Below are 21108 nucleotides of genomic sequence, written 5' to 3'. Positions count from 1 at the left end.
AAGGCTAATGGCATATTAGGTTGCATTAAGAGGAGCATTGCCAGCGGATCCAGAGATGTGATTATTCCTGTTTACTCAGCTCTGGTGAGGCCACATCTGGAGTATTGTGTCCAGTTCTGGGCCCCCAATTACAGGAAGGATGTGGACGCATTGGAGAGGGTCCAGTGGAGGGCAACCAAAATGATTAGGGGGCTGGAGCATATGTCCTATGAGGAGATGCTGAGGGAGTTGGGTCTGTTTAGTCTGCAGAAGAGAAGAGTGAGGAGGGATTTGATAGCAGCCTTCAACTTCCTGAAGGGAGGTTCCAAAGAGGATGGAGAGAGGCTGTTCTCAGTGACAGATGGCAGAACAAGGAGCAATGGGCTCAAGTTGTGGTGGGAGAGGTCCAGGTTGGATATTAGGAAAAACTTTTTCACTAGGAGGGTGGGGAAGCACTGGAATGGGTTACCTAGGGAAGTAGTGGAGTCTCCATCCCTAGAGGTGTTTAAGTCTTGGCTTGACAAAGCCCTGGCCAGGTTGATTTAGTTGGGATTGGTCCTGCCTAGAGCAGGGGGCTGGACTTGATGTCCTTCTGAGGTCTCTTCCAGCTCTATGGTTCTATGAAGTGCCACAGGCAGAGAGCAAGGGTGTGTCTAGACTACATGCCTCCTTCGACGGAGGCATGTAGATTAGCCAGATCGGAAGAGGGAAATGAAGCCGCGATTAAAATAATCGCGGCTTCATTTAAATTTAAATGGCTGCCCCGATCTGCCGATCAGCTGTTTGTCGGCAGATCGGGGGAGTCTGGACGCGATGCCCCGACAAAGAAGCCTTTCTTCATCGACACAGGTAAGCCTGGTTTCACGAGGCTTACCTGTGTCGATGAAGAAAGGCTTCTTTGTCGGGGCATCGCGTCCAGACTCCCCCGATCTGCCAACAAACAGCTGATCGGCAGATCGGGGCAGCCATTTAAATTTAAATGAAGCCGCGATTATTTTAATCGCGGCTTCATTTCCCTCTTCCGATCTGGCTAATCTACATGCCTCCGTCGAAGGAGGCATGTAGTCTAGACACACCCCAAGAGCCACTGAGGCACCAGCTCTCCATGTCCCAGAGCTTTGCAAGGCAGGGCATTGACAACGGGAGATACGAGTAAGCTCAGTGGTTCTCATGGCCCCGTTTTAACCGGGTGCCAGGCCTGGCTTATAGTTGCTGGGGCCCAGCATCAAAGCTAAAGCCTGAGCCCCACAGCCCAGCCCAGCGGGCTGGGTTATAGGCCCGCTGCTTGGGGTCGAACCCCTGGGCTCCCCCCCAGGTCGGTGGGGTTCAGGCAGTAAAGGGGGGCAGAGGGACTGGAGTTTGAAAATGGGGCTTTTCCCAGCAGGGGATGAGAACAAGCTGTCACAGGAGATGGGTTATTAGACCAGTGTATCTAGCACTAGGCAGGTTGGACCTTGGTGTAGGAGCCTCTATCCTTGAGCTATAAAGCCAGCTGGCTCTTAGTTTAGACTGTAGAGCTCCCTTATTCTCAACTCTCACTGTAAGTGGGCTAAGTGCCGCTCCATGAGACAGCGAACCCCACTAGGGCTACGTCTATTCTGCACCTCTCTTCCGCAAAAGCCTGCTTCATTTGCATATTTAATTAGCAGCTGTTTTTGCGCAAGCGGCTTTTGCGCAAAAGGGAGCCGTGTAGACGGCTCCTTTTTGTGCAGAAAAACCTCTCTTGTTCAAGAGCCGTTCTTCCTGAAAAAATGAGGAAGCCTCTTGTGCAAAAACGGCTGCTAATTGTGCAAATGAAGCACAGCTATATGCTAATCAGTACTTCATTTGCATAAGCTTTTGCAGACGAGAGGTGTAGTATAGATGTAGCCTAGGTGTGTGGGTTACATACTTCCCCTAGCTGAGGCAGCACGGCTCAAGCTCCAGAGACCCAGCTGAGATCCCGTATGAGCCCGCAGTTGTGACTGCCCCTGGCTTTATAGCTCCGGCTGTAGAGGCTCCTACACTTAGCTCCAGAGGTCCCAGGTGCAAATCTGCCTGCTGGCGGTTACACCAGCACATCTGCATCCATTTTAGTACTTGCACTGGTGTCACGAGTGGCAAAAAATCCCCCCGCAAACCTCAACCAAATGGTACCAAGCAGCCTTGTTCTGTACGAGGGGGCTTGCTCATGGGTACCCTTCCCGAGTGACACTGAGAAAGGCCCTTTTGTAACTGGACTTGGAGGATCTATGCAGGCACCGAGCCCTGTATAACTGGTTCCTTGCTGTCAGTTACCAACCCAGCGTCCTGGTGCAGATAAAGCACGTGGCAGCAGAGAGCAGGCTGGAAGGCCCAGCTCTCTGTGTATATTTGGGCACCTCATTCCCCATGGCGAAGTTACTTGCCCTGAGTCACCTGGGGATCAGTACATCTCAGAGCCAATCCAGGGTCCTAACTACAAGATCATCCTTCTTAAAGGAAACATCAGAAGCCCCAGGTAGCCAGGCCAGCCCCACGACCTCAAGCATCTGGGAGGCTGTGATTTAGGCAGAGTGGAATTAGCCATTAAAAGCACATTTCTTCCATAGCTAGTCACAGACCTAAGAGCGGGAGAGAGGAGCTGCGAGGTGTTTGTGTGTGCGGATGAGCCACCGCCCATCCCTGCCCTGAAAAGGGCTTTATCCCTCCCGGGGCCCTCCGCCCCCGTCCGCAAATAAAAAACATTTGAGCAAAATTTTTAAAAAAACTCCACTCGAAGTTATAACTGACTCATTACCCATAAAAGCTCCCTTTTTAGCAGGGTGAGTCATGGTATCGTGCTGTGGCTTTTGAGTTACATGACACATGCATTTGAATGTTACTTTCTTCCTTGTTCAGCTGGAGGGATGTGATGGGACCCCTCCCCAGGCCAGTCAGGTGCCTGCTCAGAGGCTATGCAACCCCCTGATTTTCCTGCCAGCTGATATTTCTGGCAAATCTCAAGAGGCTGTCTGTCTGTCTGTCTGTCTGTCTGTCTGTCTGCTACTGTCTATCGGGGGAACAGCCAAAGCTGCTGTTCAGGACGGTGCAATGCCAAGAGGGAGTGCAGGAGTCTAGCAGCGTTGCAACACAAGGCATGCACAGATCTGGAGAGAGGGATGGAAAATCGGATTTTTTTTCACTTGTGTCCCTCCATCAACTGGAGAAAGAGGTGGGGGGTAGGGTTTATTTCTGGCTGGGGCAGGTGAAAAGTGTTGTTTTCCCAAAGAAGTACAGCGAGTGTGGGGGAATCCACTTTCTTTCTGAGAATAATGCAGAGACTTGCAGCTAGGAGCAGGGAGATTAGTTAAACCCCCCTCTCCAAAAGGTATCTTAGCATGGCCTCTGTTGACCTGCGCAGCCAAATTTTCCATCAGTCATCTATGACTCTACCATCCAGCACCTTCTCCCCTGTCTCTATCTTAGCTACATCCTCTGTTCAGTCTCAGCATTTGCCTTTTTATCCACTGTCCTTGCTTAGGGCCTGCCCCAGGGCTGTTTCATTCTGATGGGATTGGTCCTGCTTTTAGCAGAGGGTTGGATTCGATGACTTCCTGAGGTCTCTTCCAACCCTCAGATTCCATGATTCTAATACTCAGTGGTTCTTCACTTCCCAGAACCCAAACCTGGCCATTAGGTACAATTTGAATGTGTGCCATGTGCGCTGATTCAGATAAAAATAGAACTGACCCAAACTTTCCTCCCAAACTTGAAGCAACCTTGAATCCTCCCTTCTGTTAGGTTTGGAAAAGCTGGGACCAGAAGCAGAATTGCTGGAACACAATGAGAAAGTCTGTATGGAACCTGCAGCCCATGTTGCAGACTCACATGTCATCCTAACCCAGGACAAAATTATGTGCCCCGGACAAGCACGCTAAAACGCATGGAGGCACAGAAATACTCATCCAACCCTCCCAGACACACAAACTTTCCGAAAAAAGCATCTGCCCCTGCAAATATTGTACTTGCATGTTTTTTGGGCCCACCACTGGTGCAAATGTGGGCAATGCCACACCTAGCTGCTGAAATGCGTGGGCTTCCAAATAACCTAGTCAATTTCACTCGGATTTAAAATCAGTTTCTAGTCCAGTTCATGTCCCAGTTAGTATGCATTAGCAAAAAGTCCTATTTGCCAACACGGAAGGGAAATCTGGTGCCGGAATGGGAACTGTTTCCAGCTTTTTATTTCAGTTAAAAAAACCTCTAGAAACATTTCTTTTGGACTTAGTTTTTCTGTTACATTTGATTATAAAACCTCGTTTTTAAAGCCAAATTCAACCTAACAAAAAACTATGACCAAACCCTAAAATATCACTTGAGGAGCATTTTGTTACCACAACTGACCTGTAACAGCAGCTAAACCCTTTTATAGAGAGCGGGGCAGCTTTAAATACCTACAGTGCTTGCGGGATTGGGGCGGGGTGGGCGGGTGTTTGCCAGTGAACTGTCCCTTAACCTCAGTGTGTTGCTGTCTCCATTTTCATGGGCCTAAGATGCACCCTGGCTTGCAGACTGACTACAGTCCCAGGTTTATTTTAAGCACAATGTGTCCTGCCCATTGTCCAGCTGCAGCATTGCTTTACGATGCTGCAATATGCCGTTGCATCAATCCATAATGCTGTTTCTTCATGGTGTGAAGATCCAACATAATCATGTTACTTCAGAGTCATGTGGTGAGGCTGCAGCTGTCCTCAAAAGGACTAATTTGGCACTGAGGAATCCCTTACTAACAGTAACTTTGCTGCTGCCCTTCCCCCTCCCCCCCGCCATGGCCCAGAAGCTAATCTGATGATACAGATAGGAATAGGCTATCACCAAAATCAGCATCATTTATGTGGAATCCTCCTAAGTGCTATGTGCAGCACAGAGACTCCAAAACCCTCTTGATTCTGCAGTTAATTAAGCCTCTGAAACTGGCATGTTGGAACAAATGCAGAATCCAGGTCCTGTAGGTATGAAAATACAAATCAATGGTTTTCCTATGAGTGTAATGGGGGGAAATGCAGGCTAATGAAGCCAGAGGCTGCACTAAGACTAGACTCAGTTTAGGGAATCTAAATTCTAAGAAGAGTCCGAACTGGACTTCTGTGGTGACCTGGAATGGACTCTGGGAACAGCTTTGGGAGCAGAAAACCTAGGCTGCATTTCTCTCTGCCTGTTGTGAATGGTTTCTGTTTTCAGCCAGTCAATACATCAGACATAATTTAGACTCTAGTCTAGGCTAAGATTGTCTGTGCCTATGAAATTGTATCACCATCCATTTTAAACCTGATGTCAGTGACTGTAATCCACAGCTAGCCCTGTGCTGCCCTGGTTTAGGAATGTGCTTATTGTGAATTTGCCTGAAGCCTGCCACGGCTAAATATAAGAGTGAGAAGAACATATTCCTCCGTGATTCCCACGATACCGATTGCATTCTGTTCCTTCCTTCTCTTACACAGTTTTTTCCCTGCTCTTTCCCATCAGCTGGAAACTTTTCCAGCCGCTTCCAACTTTGACCTCAACATATGTGGTGCAATTGGAAAAAAAAGTATATGAATAAATCATTTAGATTTCTCAGTGTAGCACAAAAGAATCCCCAAACCGTAACATTTTATCTCTACCCGTCCTCCCTTTAACTCCTGAGACGCCCTCCAGGCTAGTCTAAACATGGACCACGTCTTTCCCATCTCAGCATAGGCCCTTCTTAACCCCCCTGGCTCTGTCCCAAAGCAGGCATGCTCTGGATATGTAACTCTACCTGTGCAGAGATGGGGAGGGCTGGGTTATGGGGGGGATCAACCAACCAGTATTTGATTCAGAGGCTTGTTTGCCTCTAACACCATAAGAACATAAGAGCAGCCAGACTGGGTCAGACCAAAGGTCCATCCTGGCCAATACCAGGTGCCCCAGAGGGAATGAACAGAACAGATGGTTGGGACCCTGGGGCTGATAGTGGAGCCCACAGGGCTGGAGGATGGGACCCCCAGAAGCAGGGAGGCTGGCGGCTGGGACCCCTTGGAGCTGGCATCCAGGAACCTGCACAGCAGTAGGGCTCCCATGTGTGAGTTGGTGACTGGGACCCTGGCATGGAGTCCAAAATCCGGGGGGTGCTGTGGTACCCCTGCACTCCTACATCCCATGCCTGTGGCAGCCCTGCTATGAGATTGGCTTATGCAGTTGCCTGAGGATTCCCCAGTGGGCTGGAAACCCCCAGCAGCGTAGAGCTGGCTCTGTGCCACCTCCAGTGTTGGGGGTCTGTAAGGGACGTGGCCGGGGATGGGATGTGGCCAGAATGCCCTTGCACTGTGACAGGTACCAAAGGTTGGAGCGCTCCCTTTGGCTGCTGGCAATTTGCTATGAGGCTGATGTGATTTGGCTGGGAGCCAAACTGGCCCCCAACTGTCCCCACAAAGGCGGTGTAAAGGTCCACTGCCCTTTGGACCTGCCCCAGATGGAGCTGGGCTGGTCCCAAGGGCTGGCCTGGGACAGGAATGGCATCTGTTCAGTTCCACTGATGCACATAAGCCCATTTGGGGATCTGCTGTTGAGGAGTCCAGTCAGCGCCTTTCTTCACCCCAATGCTACAACCTCCCATTGGCTGCTGGAAAATTCCCAACAGCCAAGTGACTCAGAAACTGCATTCCCCCAACCCCGGCACCCTCAGACCTTCCCATCTTAGTCAGTTGCTCCTGAGTCATTCTCTCCTGCTGAAGGGACAAGCTAGGGTGAGTGTATAAGGCAGGGTCTTTGGAAGTTAGAAGCTGGCACTTCTCGGCAGAAGAAGTGAGAAACCACTGACTAACTTGCCCGGTATGTACAGGGCTGGAGGAAGGGCCTGCTGATCCTGTATACTTTGGAAACAATACCAGTGTTGCATCATGGAACCTCTAAAGCGCATGCCAGGAGCATGCAGGAGCCATCTTGGACACAGACATAAGCAGTGGCTTAGCCTGGTTAGTTTTTTGTTCAGTGGATACAAATCAGAATTAGATGGAAGATGATCACTTTGCCCAAGAACGAAGCAGCAGCAGAAGAATTTTTGCACGTTGCTTGCCAGCCACTGTGCTAATTTGGCAAGTGAAGAAGATGGCATGCAGTAAGCAGTCATGGATCCTCGCACCTCTTGGAAGCTGATCGGCCTATGGCATCTTGGATACCCTGGGTGCCAAGGGATTTTGCAATGAGCGGGACACCAAGCCACGACGAGTCAGGGCTGTGGTTGCCTTTGCCTCTGATTCAGTAGGGTTCAGGCAAAGACAGTGGCTGGGAGCAGAAGGCTGGAGGTGGCAGAAATTTTTCATTCCAAGAAGTTTTTAGACCAAAAATTGTCTGTTTTCTTTAAAAAAAAAGATTTTGAGGAAAAATTCGTTCTCAGTTTTTCAACCAAAAAGTAAAACTTCTGGGTTTTTTGAAAACAGAACAACAGAAAAGTATTTTTTTTTATCAATGACACAACCCCCCCCCCAAACAACAAACAAAACAAAATCAAAAAAAGGAGAAAAAGAAAAAAAGTTGGTTTCTTTCAATGTAGTTTCCCCCAGGAGAATACTTACCTTTTTGTAACCAGCCTGAGAGAAGACAAAGTGGTCAAAGGTTTGTGGACCAACTGATGGGGGAGTACAAGTCAAACTCTGGAGCTGACACTCTGTCAAATGAGGAATCATAGAATCATAGAGCTCAGAAGGTCATCAAGTCCAGCCCCCTGCTCTAGGCAGGACCAATCCCAACTAAATCAACCTGGCCAGGGCTTTGTCAAGCCGAGACTTAAACACCTCTAGGGATGGAGACTCCACTACTTCCCTAGGGAACCCATTCCAGTGCTTCACCACCCCCCTATTGAAATAGTTTTTCCTAATATCCAACCTGGACCTCTCCCACCACAACTTGAGACCATTGCTCCTTGATCTGCCATCTGTCACTACTGAGAACAGCCTCTCTCCAGCCTCTTTGGAACCTCCCTTCAGGAAGTTGTGGGTTTTTTGAGGAAGAGGAGGAATTGACTGGGTTCAGTGGCAGAGGAGGCCACGGAGGGAGTGGATCAGGTTTAAAGAAAGGCTGATGGATGAGTGACTGGGCCAGCTGGGAGAGCTGGCAGTCTTTGGAAAACCATGTAAAAAGAAGCCTGGTTGAATAAAATACCTGAGCCACGGGAGGCTTTAAGAAGGAAAGTGCCATCTCTCAGGGATGATGTGGACAGCGCTTGGTGCTGCCGTGAGGGCAGGGGACTGGCCTCTCGAGGTCCCTTCCAGCTCTAGTGCTCTGTGATTCTGAGTTTGGTTTGCCACGACCCATGAGCTCATGCATTTCCTGACTGAGTGTTCAAACAGCCCCTGAGCATCCGGAAAATGGAGTGTGAGCATTCGCGCTGGAGAGCATCCTGGTCCTGGGAGAGCGGCCGCACAGGCAGGGCTTGTCTGAGGAGCTCTCCGCAGTCGGACAAAGTGTTCCCTCAAAGTGGAAAGAGCTGCTCTTGCAGCCTGTGGCTCCCCCGCTCCCTGAGGCAAATCTGCCCAGAGGAGGGGTGAGGAGGAGAGTTAATGGGTTTTGGTGGGAAATGGGACAGGAAGAGGGAGGGGGAGCCCTCTGCACCTCCGTCCCCTCACCTTGCTGCCTCTCAGCAGCTCCACGTGCTGCCTTCAGTGCCCTGGGAGGGGAGAGAAGGGAAGGCAAAGTCTGCAGTGGGCTCCCCAGCACCCTGGCCTGCAGGGATTTGAACCTGACCCCTTCCCTCCCCCTGGGAGACAGGAAGAGTCACTGCTAGGCTGCTTCAGTGGACTCTGCTGCCAATGGAGCCTGTTCCTGAGAACCTCGGCTGAGCAGCCTGGCTGAGAGGGGGCTGCCTGGGCGGGTTCCCCAGGGCATGCTCCTGCAGTCAGCAGTGGGTCCAGAAACTCCCCGGGGTCAGGGCAGCCTGTGGGTGGATTGGCTTGTGCAGGTCTCACACCACTGAGCTGGGCCAGAGGTTTGTAAGCGGCACTCCACTTGCTAGGGCCCAGCATCTGTCCAAAGGCTGTTCCTTGTCCATGGCCTGCACCTTTCTCCCACACCCGTCTGCCTGCGCCGGGCCCAGAGCAGGGCTTGCAGAACAAACCTGTTCGGGTCACCAACGAGAATCCAGCCAGCGAGGCACTGGGGAGTTGCTAGTCAGAGAAAGAGTTAATTTTTCATTTGCTTTATAAAATACTGGCCTGTATATCCCTTTCCATTTTGTGCATCCTCCCCCACCCTCACTGCCTTGTGCGAAGACTTCTCATTGCTTGTCTCCTGCCCAGAGTGCAACAGAGGGTCTATGGGAATTGTCCTCAGAGGCAGGCATCCATGGCCCTTATGTGTATCCACTTAGGGTATATCTAGACTGCATCCCTCTGTTGGCAGAGGGATGCAGATTAGGCAGGTCGACATTGCAAATGCGGCAGGGATTTAAATATCCCATGCCTAATTTGCATAAAAATGGCCGCTGTGTTTTGCGGACTCAGCATTTTGTCGGCAAAAAGCGGCAGTCTAGAGGGGGATCTGTGGAGAAAGAAAGCCTTTTTTGACAGATCCTGTAAACCTCCTTGCAGGAGGCATAAGGGATCTGTCAAAAAAGGCTTTCTTTCTCCACAGATCCCCCTCTAGACTGCTGCTTTTTGCCGACAAAGTGTTGAGTCAGCAAAACGCGGTGGCCATTTTTATGCAAATTAGGCGCGGGACATTTAAATCCCTGCCTCATTTGCAATGTCAACCTGCCTAATCTGCATCCCTCTGCCGACAGAGGGATGCAGTCTAGACATACCCTTAGTGGCGTACGGATGATCTGACGAATTGGGTCTGACCCACGAAAACTCATCACCTAATAAACCATCTTGTTAGTCTTTAAAGTGCTACATAGTCCTGTTTATTGTTCCTCCTCGGTGAAAGGCCCATTGTCCAGTTAGGGATAGAAACAAGCCTTGTGACTAGCATGGCTAGCACCAAAGACATCAGGAGGCAATGAAGGCACCTTCAGCATGGCCCCCTTTGGCACGGAGTGGGCAGCGGGAAGGCGGGGCAGGGCTGTAGTGGAGCCAGCAGAGAAAGGGCTGGAGATGTTTGACAAGGGCTGTCTGGCAGGAGGGGGAGCAACTGCATGGCACCAGGGGCCAAGGACGAGTCCAGCCTGCCAGTGTCATGTCAGTCATCACTGGGGGAGGTGGCAAGTTCTCAGATTTATGACTGGTCTGGCCGATGTGGGGATACGGCTGAAGGAGAAAAGACAAAGGGGAGGACAGTGGAATTTCAGTAGTGGGATGCTGGAGCAGAGAGCACCCACAGTGCTCAGCTCTGCCAAGTGCTGTGTGGTGGTAAAACCTGGCCAGGAATGAAGTATAAATCAGCGCTCAGCGTTCCTGCCTTTCCTGTGCCCGGCAGTAACCCTCGCTGGCTGAACAGAGACTGGTTCATTCCATGTGTGTATCTGTGTGCCAGGCCCTGCCGCGTCCCCTCCTCACTGGGACAGAGCTCAAACCCTCCCTCTGCGCTGTTACTTGAGAGGCCTCCTCGCCCTCAACCCAGGGGCACCTCCCTCTAGAAGAGAGCAGATGCTGAGTCACCCGGGACAGCCGGGTTGCGGATGTCTCTTGAGGCTGGTGTTCCCACCTGAACAGACGGACGGAGAAAACCACACAGCGTATCTCTACATCCCTGTGGCATAGCTATAAACCATCGCTGTGGCCGGGGTTGTGGACTGATGCCCATCACCATGGTATCTGGGTACCGATTAGGGAGAAAGATGAAGACCGCCGGCCAGAGGAGGGTGTGTGCGGGAAGTGAAACACAAGTAGCAGGACCTCCCCGCCTGTTACTGACAACAATAAGCCACCCACTCTACTCTGGATGAGAGAGGGCAGAAAACCTGACTGTGCAGCATTACAGTCCTAAGGCAAAGCCCACACGTGGGCAGAGGGCTGGGTCTGTTGCTTCCAGGTTCTGCCGACTGTAGGGAGCTCTGTAGGATGCACAGCCGCTCCAAGCCTGCAGCACAGCGCCAACACCAGAAGTCACCGAGCAGAGACAGCATTCGCTTGGGTCCCCCTCCCTCCCCAGTCCCAGCAGTGCCCTGCGATCAGCAACAGGAGAAGCAAAGCAAGCCCTGCTCTGCCCCCCCGGACAGAGCCCAGACCTATCGATTCCAGCGGAGATGGTCAGAGTCACCTGGGACTGGTACCAGCTCAGACGACACAACTCACTTAGGAACAGCTGGCTCCTTCCGGGACCAGTACAGCGAAAACCTCCTGGCCCCTATTGCCGTGGCTCTCAACCCCTTTCAGTCTTGCACACCCCCACATTTCACTTCACTTTACAGCTGCTGGCTTGCAACATCAGGCAGAAAACCAGACATCTCACTGCAAGTTCTTACTGAAAAACTGCCGACTTTCTCATTTCACCATGTAACAGCAACGTGCTTGCATACAGCACACAGAGCAGTATCAGCAAGTCCTGGTCTATACCAGGGGTGGGGAACCTCAGGCCCGGGGGCTGAATGCGGCCCCTGGCTTGCCTGGACCTGATCCCCAAGGCTTAGAGATTCCCCCCGCATTGGAGAACCCATGCTGGCAATCCGGCCCCCCACCCATCCACCCACAGGACTGGAGCACACAAAACCTACTACCCTCATGCTCTAGTGTGTGCCAGGAATGTGGGGAGTGTCTTTTTCCTTCTCAGTCAGGGGCTTCTCACTTTGCTTCCCACTTATGCGAGGCCCCTGACTGATTTTTCTGTGGGTTAGCGGCCCCCCACCCAAAAAAGGTTCCCAACCCGGTCTATATAGTGTATACTGACTTGCTAGTGCTTCTTATGCAGCTTGCTGTAAAACCAGGCAAACAGCTAGATGGGCTGATGTACCCCTGGAAGGCTGCAACATACCCCCAGGGGTAAGTGTACCCCTCATGGAGAGCCACTGCCCTACTGACATGATGGAATCACATTTTGCAGTTGACGGGGGCTTTCAGTACGACCTGCCGCCTAGGAAAACCCGGCTTGAGAACAAGCCACTTGTCTCCTTGATCCTTGGCAGCGTGGGAGGGAGGAGATCCCAGCACTAACGGATCTCACTGAGTCCCTGACCCTGGGGCTGTCTGAGGTTGACAGTTAATTGCCTTGAATTCTGCATTTCCATCCCCTAATGCTCCTGGGCTGGGAAGCAGAGAACTGGCCCTGGAACTGGTCCCCTTACTCGCTCCCTGCAGCGGCTCTCCCAGTATTTGGACTGTCGGGTTTTGAGATGAATCCCTCCCAGGTCATTGCCTCTATTCCTCCTGCAGCTGCAGGCCCAGCGTTGAACCATCAGGCTCTGAGGGCTCGTCTTTCTCCAGGCCCCTCTCTCCCTTCTCCCCATTGATTTGCCTCTGCCCTGTTTCCCACGCCTCTCCTTGGCACTGGCCATGGTGTCCCCATCATCCTCCCAAAAGCCGGGATCGGTGCCGCACAGAGTGGCTTTGCCTGGGGGGAGCTTACCTCCAGCCTCTGGTCCGGCCTGGAGGGGCCGCATCTGCAGGGCGAGCTGGAGCAGCAGCAGAGCTGTGGGAAGCGCACAGGAGCCCATGGTGTAGCTAGCGTGGACCAGCCGCTGGCATTCCTCGTGCAGCCGGAGAGGGGAAGGAGCCGGAGGCACAGCCACAGACAGAGCCTATCTGTTTTCAATTGAGGGCTCCGCTACTACTATATTTAATAAACTTCTGCTGAGGGAGGGACCTTTGGATTTTGCCCTCCAGTCACAGAGGAGACTGGGTTAAAACAGGCCCCTCTCGGATTACAAGTAGGTTCCCCTTCTTAAAGGGCTAGTGCCTCATGGCTGCATCCCCATGCTCTGAATGGTTCCTTGTTCCGTGCACCGGAGGGGCTCTGTTTTTCTCCATGCCCTTTTGGGCTGCCCAGGCCTGAGGCTGGGGAGGATGAAGTCTCACTGCAGCTGTGGCTGGTGTCAGCTGAGAGAGGAGCAGGGTGTTCCCAGAGCAGTGGTGTGGTTCAGCGGCAGGGTCTTTGCAGGCTTTCTTCTTGCTCATGGGAGCATCCTCGTCGGACAGCCCTGGCACTGAGTGTCAGGATCTCCCAGGAGCCTGGCCATGGGTGAAGGCTGGTGCTGGGAGCTGGAGTATGCATCCCCATTTCAGACAGGGATGATAAGAAGAGGCCCCTGTGCCATCTCCCAGCTTGGACAGAAAAGCCGTTTGAGGCCTGGTGGGTCCTGAAAGCAAAACCTTGTGTGGTGGGTTTCGACACTGCCCAGTTCACACTGCTCTCAGAGGCTCCTGACCAAATTAATCAGAGGCCTCACAGAGTGTTCTGTCCCTTGGCCCACGTCTGCCCAGTTCGGAGGCATCTCGGCTGACTGGCTTAGCTGCTGTTTAGAGAGGAGTTTGCCGCCATTCCCAGCAGCCATCAAGGCAGGCTTCAATCCCTGCCAATGTGGGCAAAGTTTCTAGTCAGAGTGGGGTTGCAAGGAACCATGGGATTGCAAACAACATGGCTTCTTCCAGTGAAGCTCCACGAGGCTAGCAGGGAACTTTGGATGATGGAGGCGGGGCTGTGGCCAGTCAGCCCTTGGGGGAGGAAGGCTTTATTTATGCATATGATGATAGATAAAGCCCCGCATCTCCTTCCCCTCTAATTCGGAAGAGACGGCCCCCCACATGGAGACCTGGGACCCCATGCTCCTTGCCAATGGCATGTGTGGGGATGGGAGAGATGAAAGGATGAAGAAGTATTATTGTTTCTCCTCTGTGGGAGCAGAGTGTGCCTTCTTCGGAGCTCAGAGAGCGGCTCACAGTCACTCGGCTTTGCTTCAGGCTTGGATAGCCAGCAATAGAAACTGGCTGTGGACAGGACCTATTAGATCATCCAGTCTATCCTTTGGTTTCTTGGGCAGGGTTGTTCCCTACACTATAACCCCTCTGAGAAAGAGAGGTGATAAACCACAATGCAACCAGTTGTGTGTTTCTCCCTGTCCTCTGGATCTGTGTTCCTCACGTGAAGGGCAGCATGGAGAATTATTACGCATTGGCCAGTGTTATTAGTCAAAATAAAGTCAGTTAGATGCCAGTGTTCACAATATTAAAAAAATAATTGAACTCAACATGCTATGATTTTAGGAGATAATAAATCAGTTCAATTAAAGTCTAATCACAATATTGTTATAAAAGCAATTTTTTATCCTAGTTCTATGTTCACCTGGACAGGGGATTTTGGTATCAACGTGGTATCCTTAAATATAGATCCTTATCTCTGGTCAAACATATCTGTGGCTGAACTTAAGGGATCACTATGTCATTTTAGCTGAGACAGCTCTAAAGTAGTTTTTAGAAACTCAGAGAAGTTAATTAACAAAGGATGTCAATTCAACAGAAATGACCTTCAGTATGACCTTGCCCAGGAGATACTCACAAATACTGCCACTTACACATGCCAGACTATTGCTCGTTAAATCCAAAATACAATCAATAGATGATCATTTTGAAGCTGTCCTATTTCTCTTGAATTTTACCGGTGCTGTAAACTCTCCTGCCACTGCAAGCAAAGCTTCAAGTAGCGGTAAAATCAGTAGCTTACAAGGCAGTTCAAAGCTTCTTTCTCTTTTGGTCTAAGAAGCTGTCATCAGTTCTCTTGCTACAGAATGTGATTTTTAGTCTGAATCATTTGCAATACTCAGAGTTTGTCGCAGTAACGTCTGCTGCAGGGAAGCAGTTTCCTCTCCCAATAATACGAGTAGGTAACGAGTTTCTCCCACCTCAATGCTTTCAATTACCTATTGATTTAGCGTAACTTCTAGACAACTAAGATGAAGCTTGTTAGTGAAATATAAGCACACAACATCCATCTGAGGGCTTTAGCACATGTGTGTGCTTTCTGAGAACGGCACATAACTTAACGTAACCAAGTTGTCTTTTGGGCAAAAAAATGCATAGATAAAAGTCATCTTGTTGCTGATTGGCTGGGTGGGTTCACCAGCTCAGATCCAGAGTCACAATGGCTGGTTTCTTTATCTCTTGAGTTCCTTGAGGTGATTTGCTCCAAGTGTTATGACATCTGTCTTCCTATTCTCTTTCTGGATTTCACAGCCACATCCTTAGATAAGACAGGGTTAATAGAGTCCTTGTCAGCAACAAGACTTGAGTTGTTGTCAGCCAGGGGGCGCTTTTGCTGGCCTGGCAATGACAATCCCACTCACCATCTTTCTCATCCAGATGTTTTGGCTTCAAGGAGCTGATGGGCAGCTCCTCTTCTTGGCAAAGCTGATACGAGTCTATCACCTCTTGAAACTTGATCTGGGAAAATGCCAGTATCTTTTGTGCACAACGTCTTATGCCGTAGCAGTTTGTATAAGAAATGTGGGGCCATACATTGAACGCCTGCTGGTGGAGTTATGGTCAACAAGTGAGTCTTCTTCAGCCTTTCTGTTGTGTGCAATATTCCCTCTAACTGTTTGCATCCATGTGCAGATTTTTTTCCATCCATGTGGGGAATAAATTTATGTGCACCGAGGTACGTGCGAATGTGCACCATATGTAAAAATAAAAAAACTCTAGCTGTGGGGGCTCTGCTAATCAGCTGGGTGGCATTTGAATCTGTCCTGAGTGGCTGCACGAATCAACTGCTCACAGGGAACACTGGTTGTATGTTCCTTTGGTCAACTTTGCATGACTCCAGCTCTTTAAACCAGCCCTTTTTTTCGGATCTGCCTGCATGAATATCCATTTTGAAGTTAAGACAAAGTGTTTACATACAATTTCTTCACACTCCTGAGTGGTTCTGCCCTTGTTCAGTAGTTCATCATGCAGCAATATAGTCATTTGACTCATTTACCTAACCCATCTCCAATGGACCATAACAATGACTGAAATACTGTAATACGAACCAACAGCACATGCAGTTGTACCAGTACTTGATTATTCCCAGCATCTCAGTGACAAGGTTAGTGGGATCAATTAATATGCAAATTTCTCTCTGTGCAACTGTCAGTTGAACAGATGATCAGGCCTTTAGATCTTATCAGATGTTGGTTGAGTCATATAATGGAATTATAGAAATGCAGAGTTGGAAGAAACCTGGAGAGGTCATAACATTCTCTCCCCCAGAGCCAAGGCAGGACCAAGTAAACCTCGACCATCTCTGACAGGTGCCTGTCCAGTTACAAACTTCCAATGATGGGATTCCACAAACACGGTTGGAAGTCTTATTCGAGAGCTGAATTATCAATAGAATTGGAAAGTTTCCCCAAATATTTAATCTGCCTGCAAATTGGCTTCTCACCATACTATTTGGTGATACGAGGCTCTTTAATACAAAATGAATATTTCGCACACATATCTTTGCTTAAGATTAGCTATGTCTCTCTTATTGATCACATTCCTATTTAACTGAGAGAACAGAGTCTGAGCTATTTGTAGTATTTTGTGGTCGATTGCCAAAGCAATGCAACTTCCTCAAACTGAAGGAGTCTGTTATTGAATACTTTGAACCATTTTAAAATGTCTGATTTAGTTTCTGAAATCTTAATTGGCACCTTTTCATTTCCTTTATTTAGTAATAGCGCTATAGCTGGTGATATGCTATCAAAGAGTCTGGCCGGACCGCCCGCATTTCCATTACAAACGTATAAAACAGAAGAAAAAGCTAACAATGTTACTTCCCAATTTAGCAAAAGCTTGTGGTGAAGCCTGGCAACCGTTCAGTCTCCGTCCCTCTGTGTGACACACAGGAACTGCACTTGCTCTTTGACGTGGTTAAGGTGTCGGCCCAAGTCCAGCCAAGGTTCTGGACTATGTTTGGATGTCTCTAAAGTTATTGTTATTAATAGGCCCCATATTTTCTGTATCATGATTACACTCTGGAACTTTAGCCAGTCACATTTTAACCAGAGGAGGACTCAAACAGGGGCCCTGAACCCAAAGGAAAGTTTGGATCCAGGCAAGTGGCTCATCTCATCTCTTGTTTTCAAACGGATCAAACAATGGAACTTTTTCCCTTGGGAGACTGCTCCTCAGACCTCAGACTTTTGGATTCATGGTTAATTTCCCTTTGCTCATCTTGGGTGCAGCACAGGGACTAGGTAGGGATGCGGGAGGAGATGGGCAAAGACAGATAGGGGGAAGAGATGTGTAAGGACCACGCCTGAACTCTGATGTCACCGGGGTTTTGGAGTCACTGCAGTCCGAGGTCTGCTCGGTCAGAGCAGTGGCAGATTGTACTGCCAGCAGCAAAAGAGACAACATGGAGGGAGCAGATGATGGACTAAACTAACCCCAATGATCATGGTAGCTGGAGCCCACTGGTATCCTAAGGGTATTGCTCCCTTGGCCAGTGATGTGATGCTCCAAACTGCACTGGCATTCTTTGCTGCTGTATCTCATGGGACGCTCCTGTCCCCCTGGCTTCCCGTTACTGCTCCCAGATCCTCCACTGCGTCGTTGCCTTTCAAGCGCCTCCGTACCATTCAACAACAATCTGTCAGATTGCTTTCAGACAGATGTTTTCCACCGTTGACTCTCATTCGTTTTTTTCCCTGCCCACATTTCTAACCTCTTTAGGACCCTTTGTGCAATTTCGGTCTTTGGGAGTGCTTGCAACACCTTCCAATTTAGCATCATCTGAGAATTTAATCAAGGCGTTGTTTACTCTTGCTTCCAGATCATTAATCAAGACATTACATAAATCTGGTGTATGCTTCATTCTTCATGACTTTTATGAGTAAGTCCCAGTGGTTCAGTAAATTCATTAGCTAATTCTATTAAATCCCTGGGATACATATTATTCAGACTTGCTGGTTTGTTCAGAGTCAATGTTATCAACTGTTCCCTTTCTTGCTTTTCATCTGGCGCTCTATTGATGAGGTCTGCATTACCTTGCCTCCTACTTGTCCCCAGCCTTTTCCTTTTATTCTCTTTGTCAAAGAGTAATTTAAAAAAAATCCATCTTGAGTCCATCTCGCTTTGTCTTTATGTTTGTGTAACAGGCTGGGTAAATACGTCCTGGTCTCCTCTTCGCAGAGAGGACAAGAGCCTATTACCACTAGTGGATCACAGAGTTACACTTTTCTCTCAAGTAGGAGAGGTCTGGGCTTCAGAGCAGGAGATCCCAGGCCCACTGTCTTCTGCTGATTTCTCCTGATAAACCTTCCCTTTCTGTCTCTTCTGGGAAGGGTTTGCACTCAATGGGGCTAGCAGTCCACCTGGGATGCCCATCTCTCCCAGTATCAGGAACACCTGCTCAGCCGTGCTCTTGGTATTTGGAGCTCCATTCCTGACATCTGTGCAGGGAAGAAGTGCATTTACTACCCCTTTAACATCCCTATTATGGATCCTTCATTACAGAACATCCATGGCTTCTTTAGCATTGTTCAGAGAGGAAGCTCAGGGCAGATCTGAGCTAAGAGAAAGCTCAAGTATGTTGAAGAAGCCCTGGAACTTCTCAACCAAGGGTCCATTGGCTCCACTGGAGACCCTAATCCAAATGTCTGCTTCTCCCCGCCGCAGAAGGTGAGGTGTTCTGGTACCCTGGAAACCCCAGCCAAGGGCACCTCTCCCTGGTTTGCGCTTGTCATCAGAAAGCTCAGCTCTCCGTAGGGCTTTTTGGCTGTTTTCTCCTGCTCCCCTTCTGGGGCACAATAAACAGGAATCCCACAGGGTCTTTCTCCTTCTTTGCCCTTCTTATCACATCTTATCCCATTCTGTTCACTTTCAGGAGGTCACAGATAGCCTGGATGTGTTTTCCCTCCTGGGTAGCCAATCCTGTCCTGTCTACTCGCCTGACCTCCCTCCTTCCAGCTTTTTCCTTTCAATCGCTGCTCTGGCTGTCCAGGTCAGCTTTTGCCCCCCTGAATGTGGCCACCCGCTCACCTGCCCTAAGAGGATGGCCTCTTGCAGGCGTCTAGGTTGGATGGCTCCTCAGATGCTTCCTTGCAGGGCATCGGCCACACCTTAGCATGTCTCTTGAGTACGCCTGCCTTCCTGGCCAGCCTGGATTCTTTCCTCTAGGTCAGCGGTGGGTTCAGCCCTTCCAGGAGGGAAACTACCTGGCTCCATGATCTCACCGGCTCAGTGCCAATGGAGGTACATGCTGAGAAACATATTTATTAGTGATTGCATGGAGGGAGCTCTCAGAGTCCCCAAGCAAGGTCAGGGCTCCATGGTGTCAGGTGCTGCACACGCTCAGAGGAGAGCATCCCTGCCTGGAGAGCCGGCAATATAAAGAGCCATGACAGACCGTGTTGCGGGTAAAGGTGCGAGTGAGGGTCCCTGGCAGCAGAGAGGTTGAGTTACAGGGTGTGGCAGCGGCCCCCCCCCCCAAGGGTTACATTTCATTCATAGGCTATGTGAGCTGATTTCCTCACACCAGCATCGCTGCACAACAAAACGCACATGCTCGCACAGCACGCCTTATAGAATCCAGAGCACTGGGACTGGAAGGGACCTCGAGAGGCCATCGAGTCTAGGCCCCTGCCCTCACAGCAGGACCAAGCATCTCCATAGCAACACTTCCCCCACCGGCCTCCGAGCCCCTCTCATCTCTTCATGGGCACCTGTACACAAACGATTACACACCTTTTACATACAACACACTCTCCCCCCCACTCTCTCCTTCCTTCTGAATTGACTCACCCCTCATGTACACTCAACACATCGACCAATAGTCCCTCAGACACCCACCCACACCCACCCCCACACCCACAGCTTTTGCCCCCCTGAATCTGGCCACCCGCTCACCTGCCCTAGGAGGATGACCCCCTGCTGGCGTCTAGGTTGGATGGCTCCTCATCTCACACAAACACACACCCTGGCACCCCTGTTCATACTAATCTACCCCTCCCTTCCCTCACACTGCTAGAAACATACATTCTCCTCACACAATTCCACAACCCCAAGCTCCTCTAACCCTCCCCCCCTCCTCACACCCTGCCAGGCACACTTCTCCCTCACATGCACCTAGTCACGATGGGTGGGTGTGTGGCTGGTTAGGGGAAGGTTGTACAGACCTGCCATCCCAGTGTGGCCGAGGGCTGCTCTGTTTATACCATCTCTTGTATTCACCCCTGTGCAAGAGTCTGAAATTCTAAACAGAACTCCGACCCGAGAGGGCCAACATCCATTCCTGGCAGGATCAAACAGCCTCCGCCAAACAGTTTATTTGTAACTCGCCCCCAGCTCGGGAGCTAACACAATTCCCCTTATGCCCCGCGAGGTTTCCAAGGCGAGATGTAACAGACACGTGCGCTCAGAGCCACTTCAGCTGGGGGCTGTCTGGGGTTTGTGGCCAGAACAGATTGGCCAGCCCCACGCCACAACCCGACTCAGCAAGAGGTGGGCTGGCTAGTGGTAGTCACGCTCTGACTGTTGGGGAGCGAGGGGGAGACGCGCAGGGGGACAGGGCCAGTTCGCATGTGCACAGCATTGACATGCAGAGTATTGGCTGCCAGCTGTCTTCTGCGCTGCATGTTTGTGCGAACGCTGAGTCCTGATAGCATGGCCAGGGCAGCGCAGCCGGATTGGCCTGTCCACTTGGCAGCCAAGTGACTAGCACACAAGTGCATTGTGCAACAGGTTGGGCCGGATCCTGCTTGACCCAGTGTGGGTGCAAAAGCAGGGGGAAGGACAGAGTAAGGAGACTTCATCCCCACCTAACACAGGCACCAGGCCCAATCTCCCTGGGGAGTGTTGGCACCATGCAAGGCCAGTCCACTGGGAGTGGGAGAAGTGAGATTTGCCTCGGGGGGCGGAGGGGTGGGAGGGGGGCGGGGAGCTGAGCAGGTGCAGAGCAGGTTGTGTATCTGGAGAGGGTAGTGACCCATATTGCCCACTCTCACGAGGAAGAAAAGTGGCCCTGCCTGTCCAAATAAGCCCGACCCCTCACAGAATAAGGGTCCTGGTGGTATTTATACAGATTCCATTTTTATTTTCCGTCGTTTTTCTTTGTGGCATTGTCACACATTAAAATATTATTTAAAAAGTCCACCTTCACTTTGTCCATGCTTAGGGGTCTCCATTGCCACAATGTGGGACAATCCCGTGTGGAACTGCTGAAACCGTCTGGCGTGGGACAAAAAATTGTGACACAGGATGTGTCAAGTGGGTGGCCGGAAAGCTCACCAGTTTGGGTTATTTTCTTACGTAAATGGGCGTGGGGATTGGAGGATCC

At 50.4% G+C, this 21108-nt stretch overlaps 1 protein-coding gene across 1 annotated transcript in view; it reads right to left on the bottom strand.

Annotated features, from left to right (window-relative positions):
• CSPG4 (chondroitin sulfate proteoglycan 4) overlaps nucleotides 1-12640 on the bottom strand; it is an 82082-nt gene extending 69442 nt beyond the window's left edge. Inside the window, exon 1 of the mRNA XM_075897386.1 lies at nucleotides 12436-12640. Within this exon, the coding sequence (XP_075753501.1) occupies nucleotides 12436-12523 (88 nt within the window). The 5' untranslated portion in view covers nucleotides 12524-12640. The remainder of the gene's footprint in view (nucleotides 1-12435) is intronic.
• Between the last annotated feature and the right edge of the window lie 8468 nt (nucleotides 12641-21108).

Source organism: Pelodiscus sinensis, chromosome 14 (assembly GCF_049634645.1).
Source record: "Pelodiscus sinensis isolate JC-2024 chromosome 14, ASM4963464v1, whole genome shotgun sequence".
NCBI classification, from domain to species: Eukaryota; Metazoa; Chordata; order Testudines; family Trionychidae; genus Pelodiscus; species Pelodiscus sinensis.
This window is presented reverse-complemented; position numbering and strand designations above follow the sequence as displayed.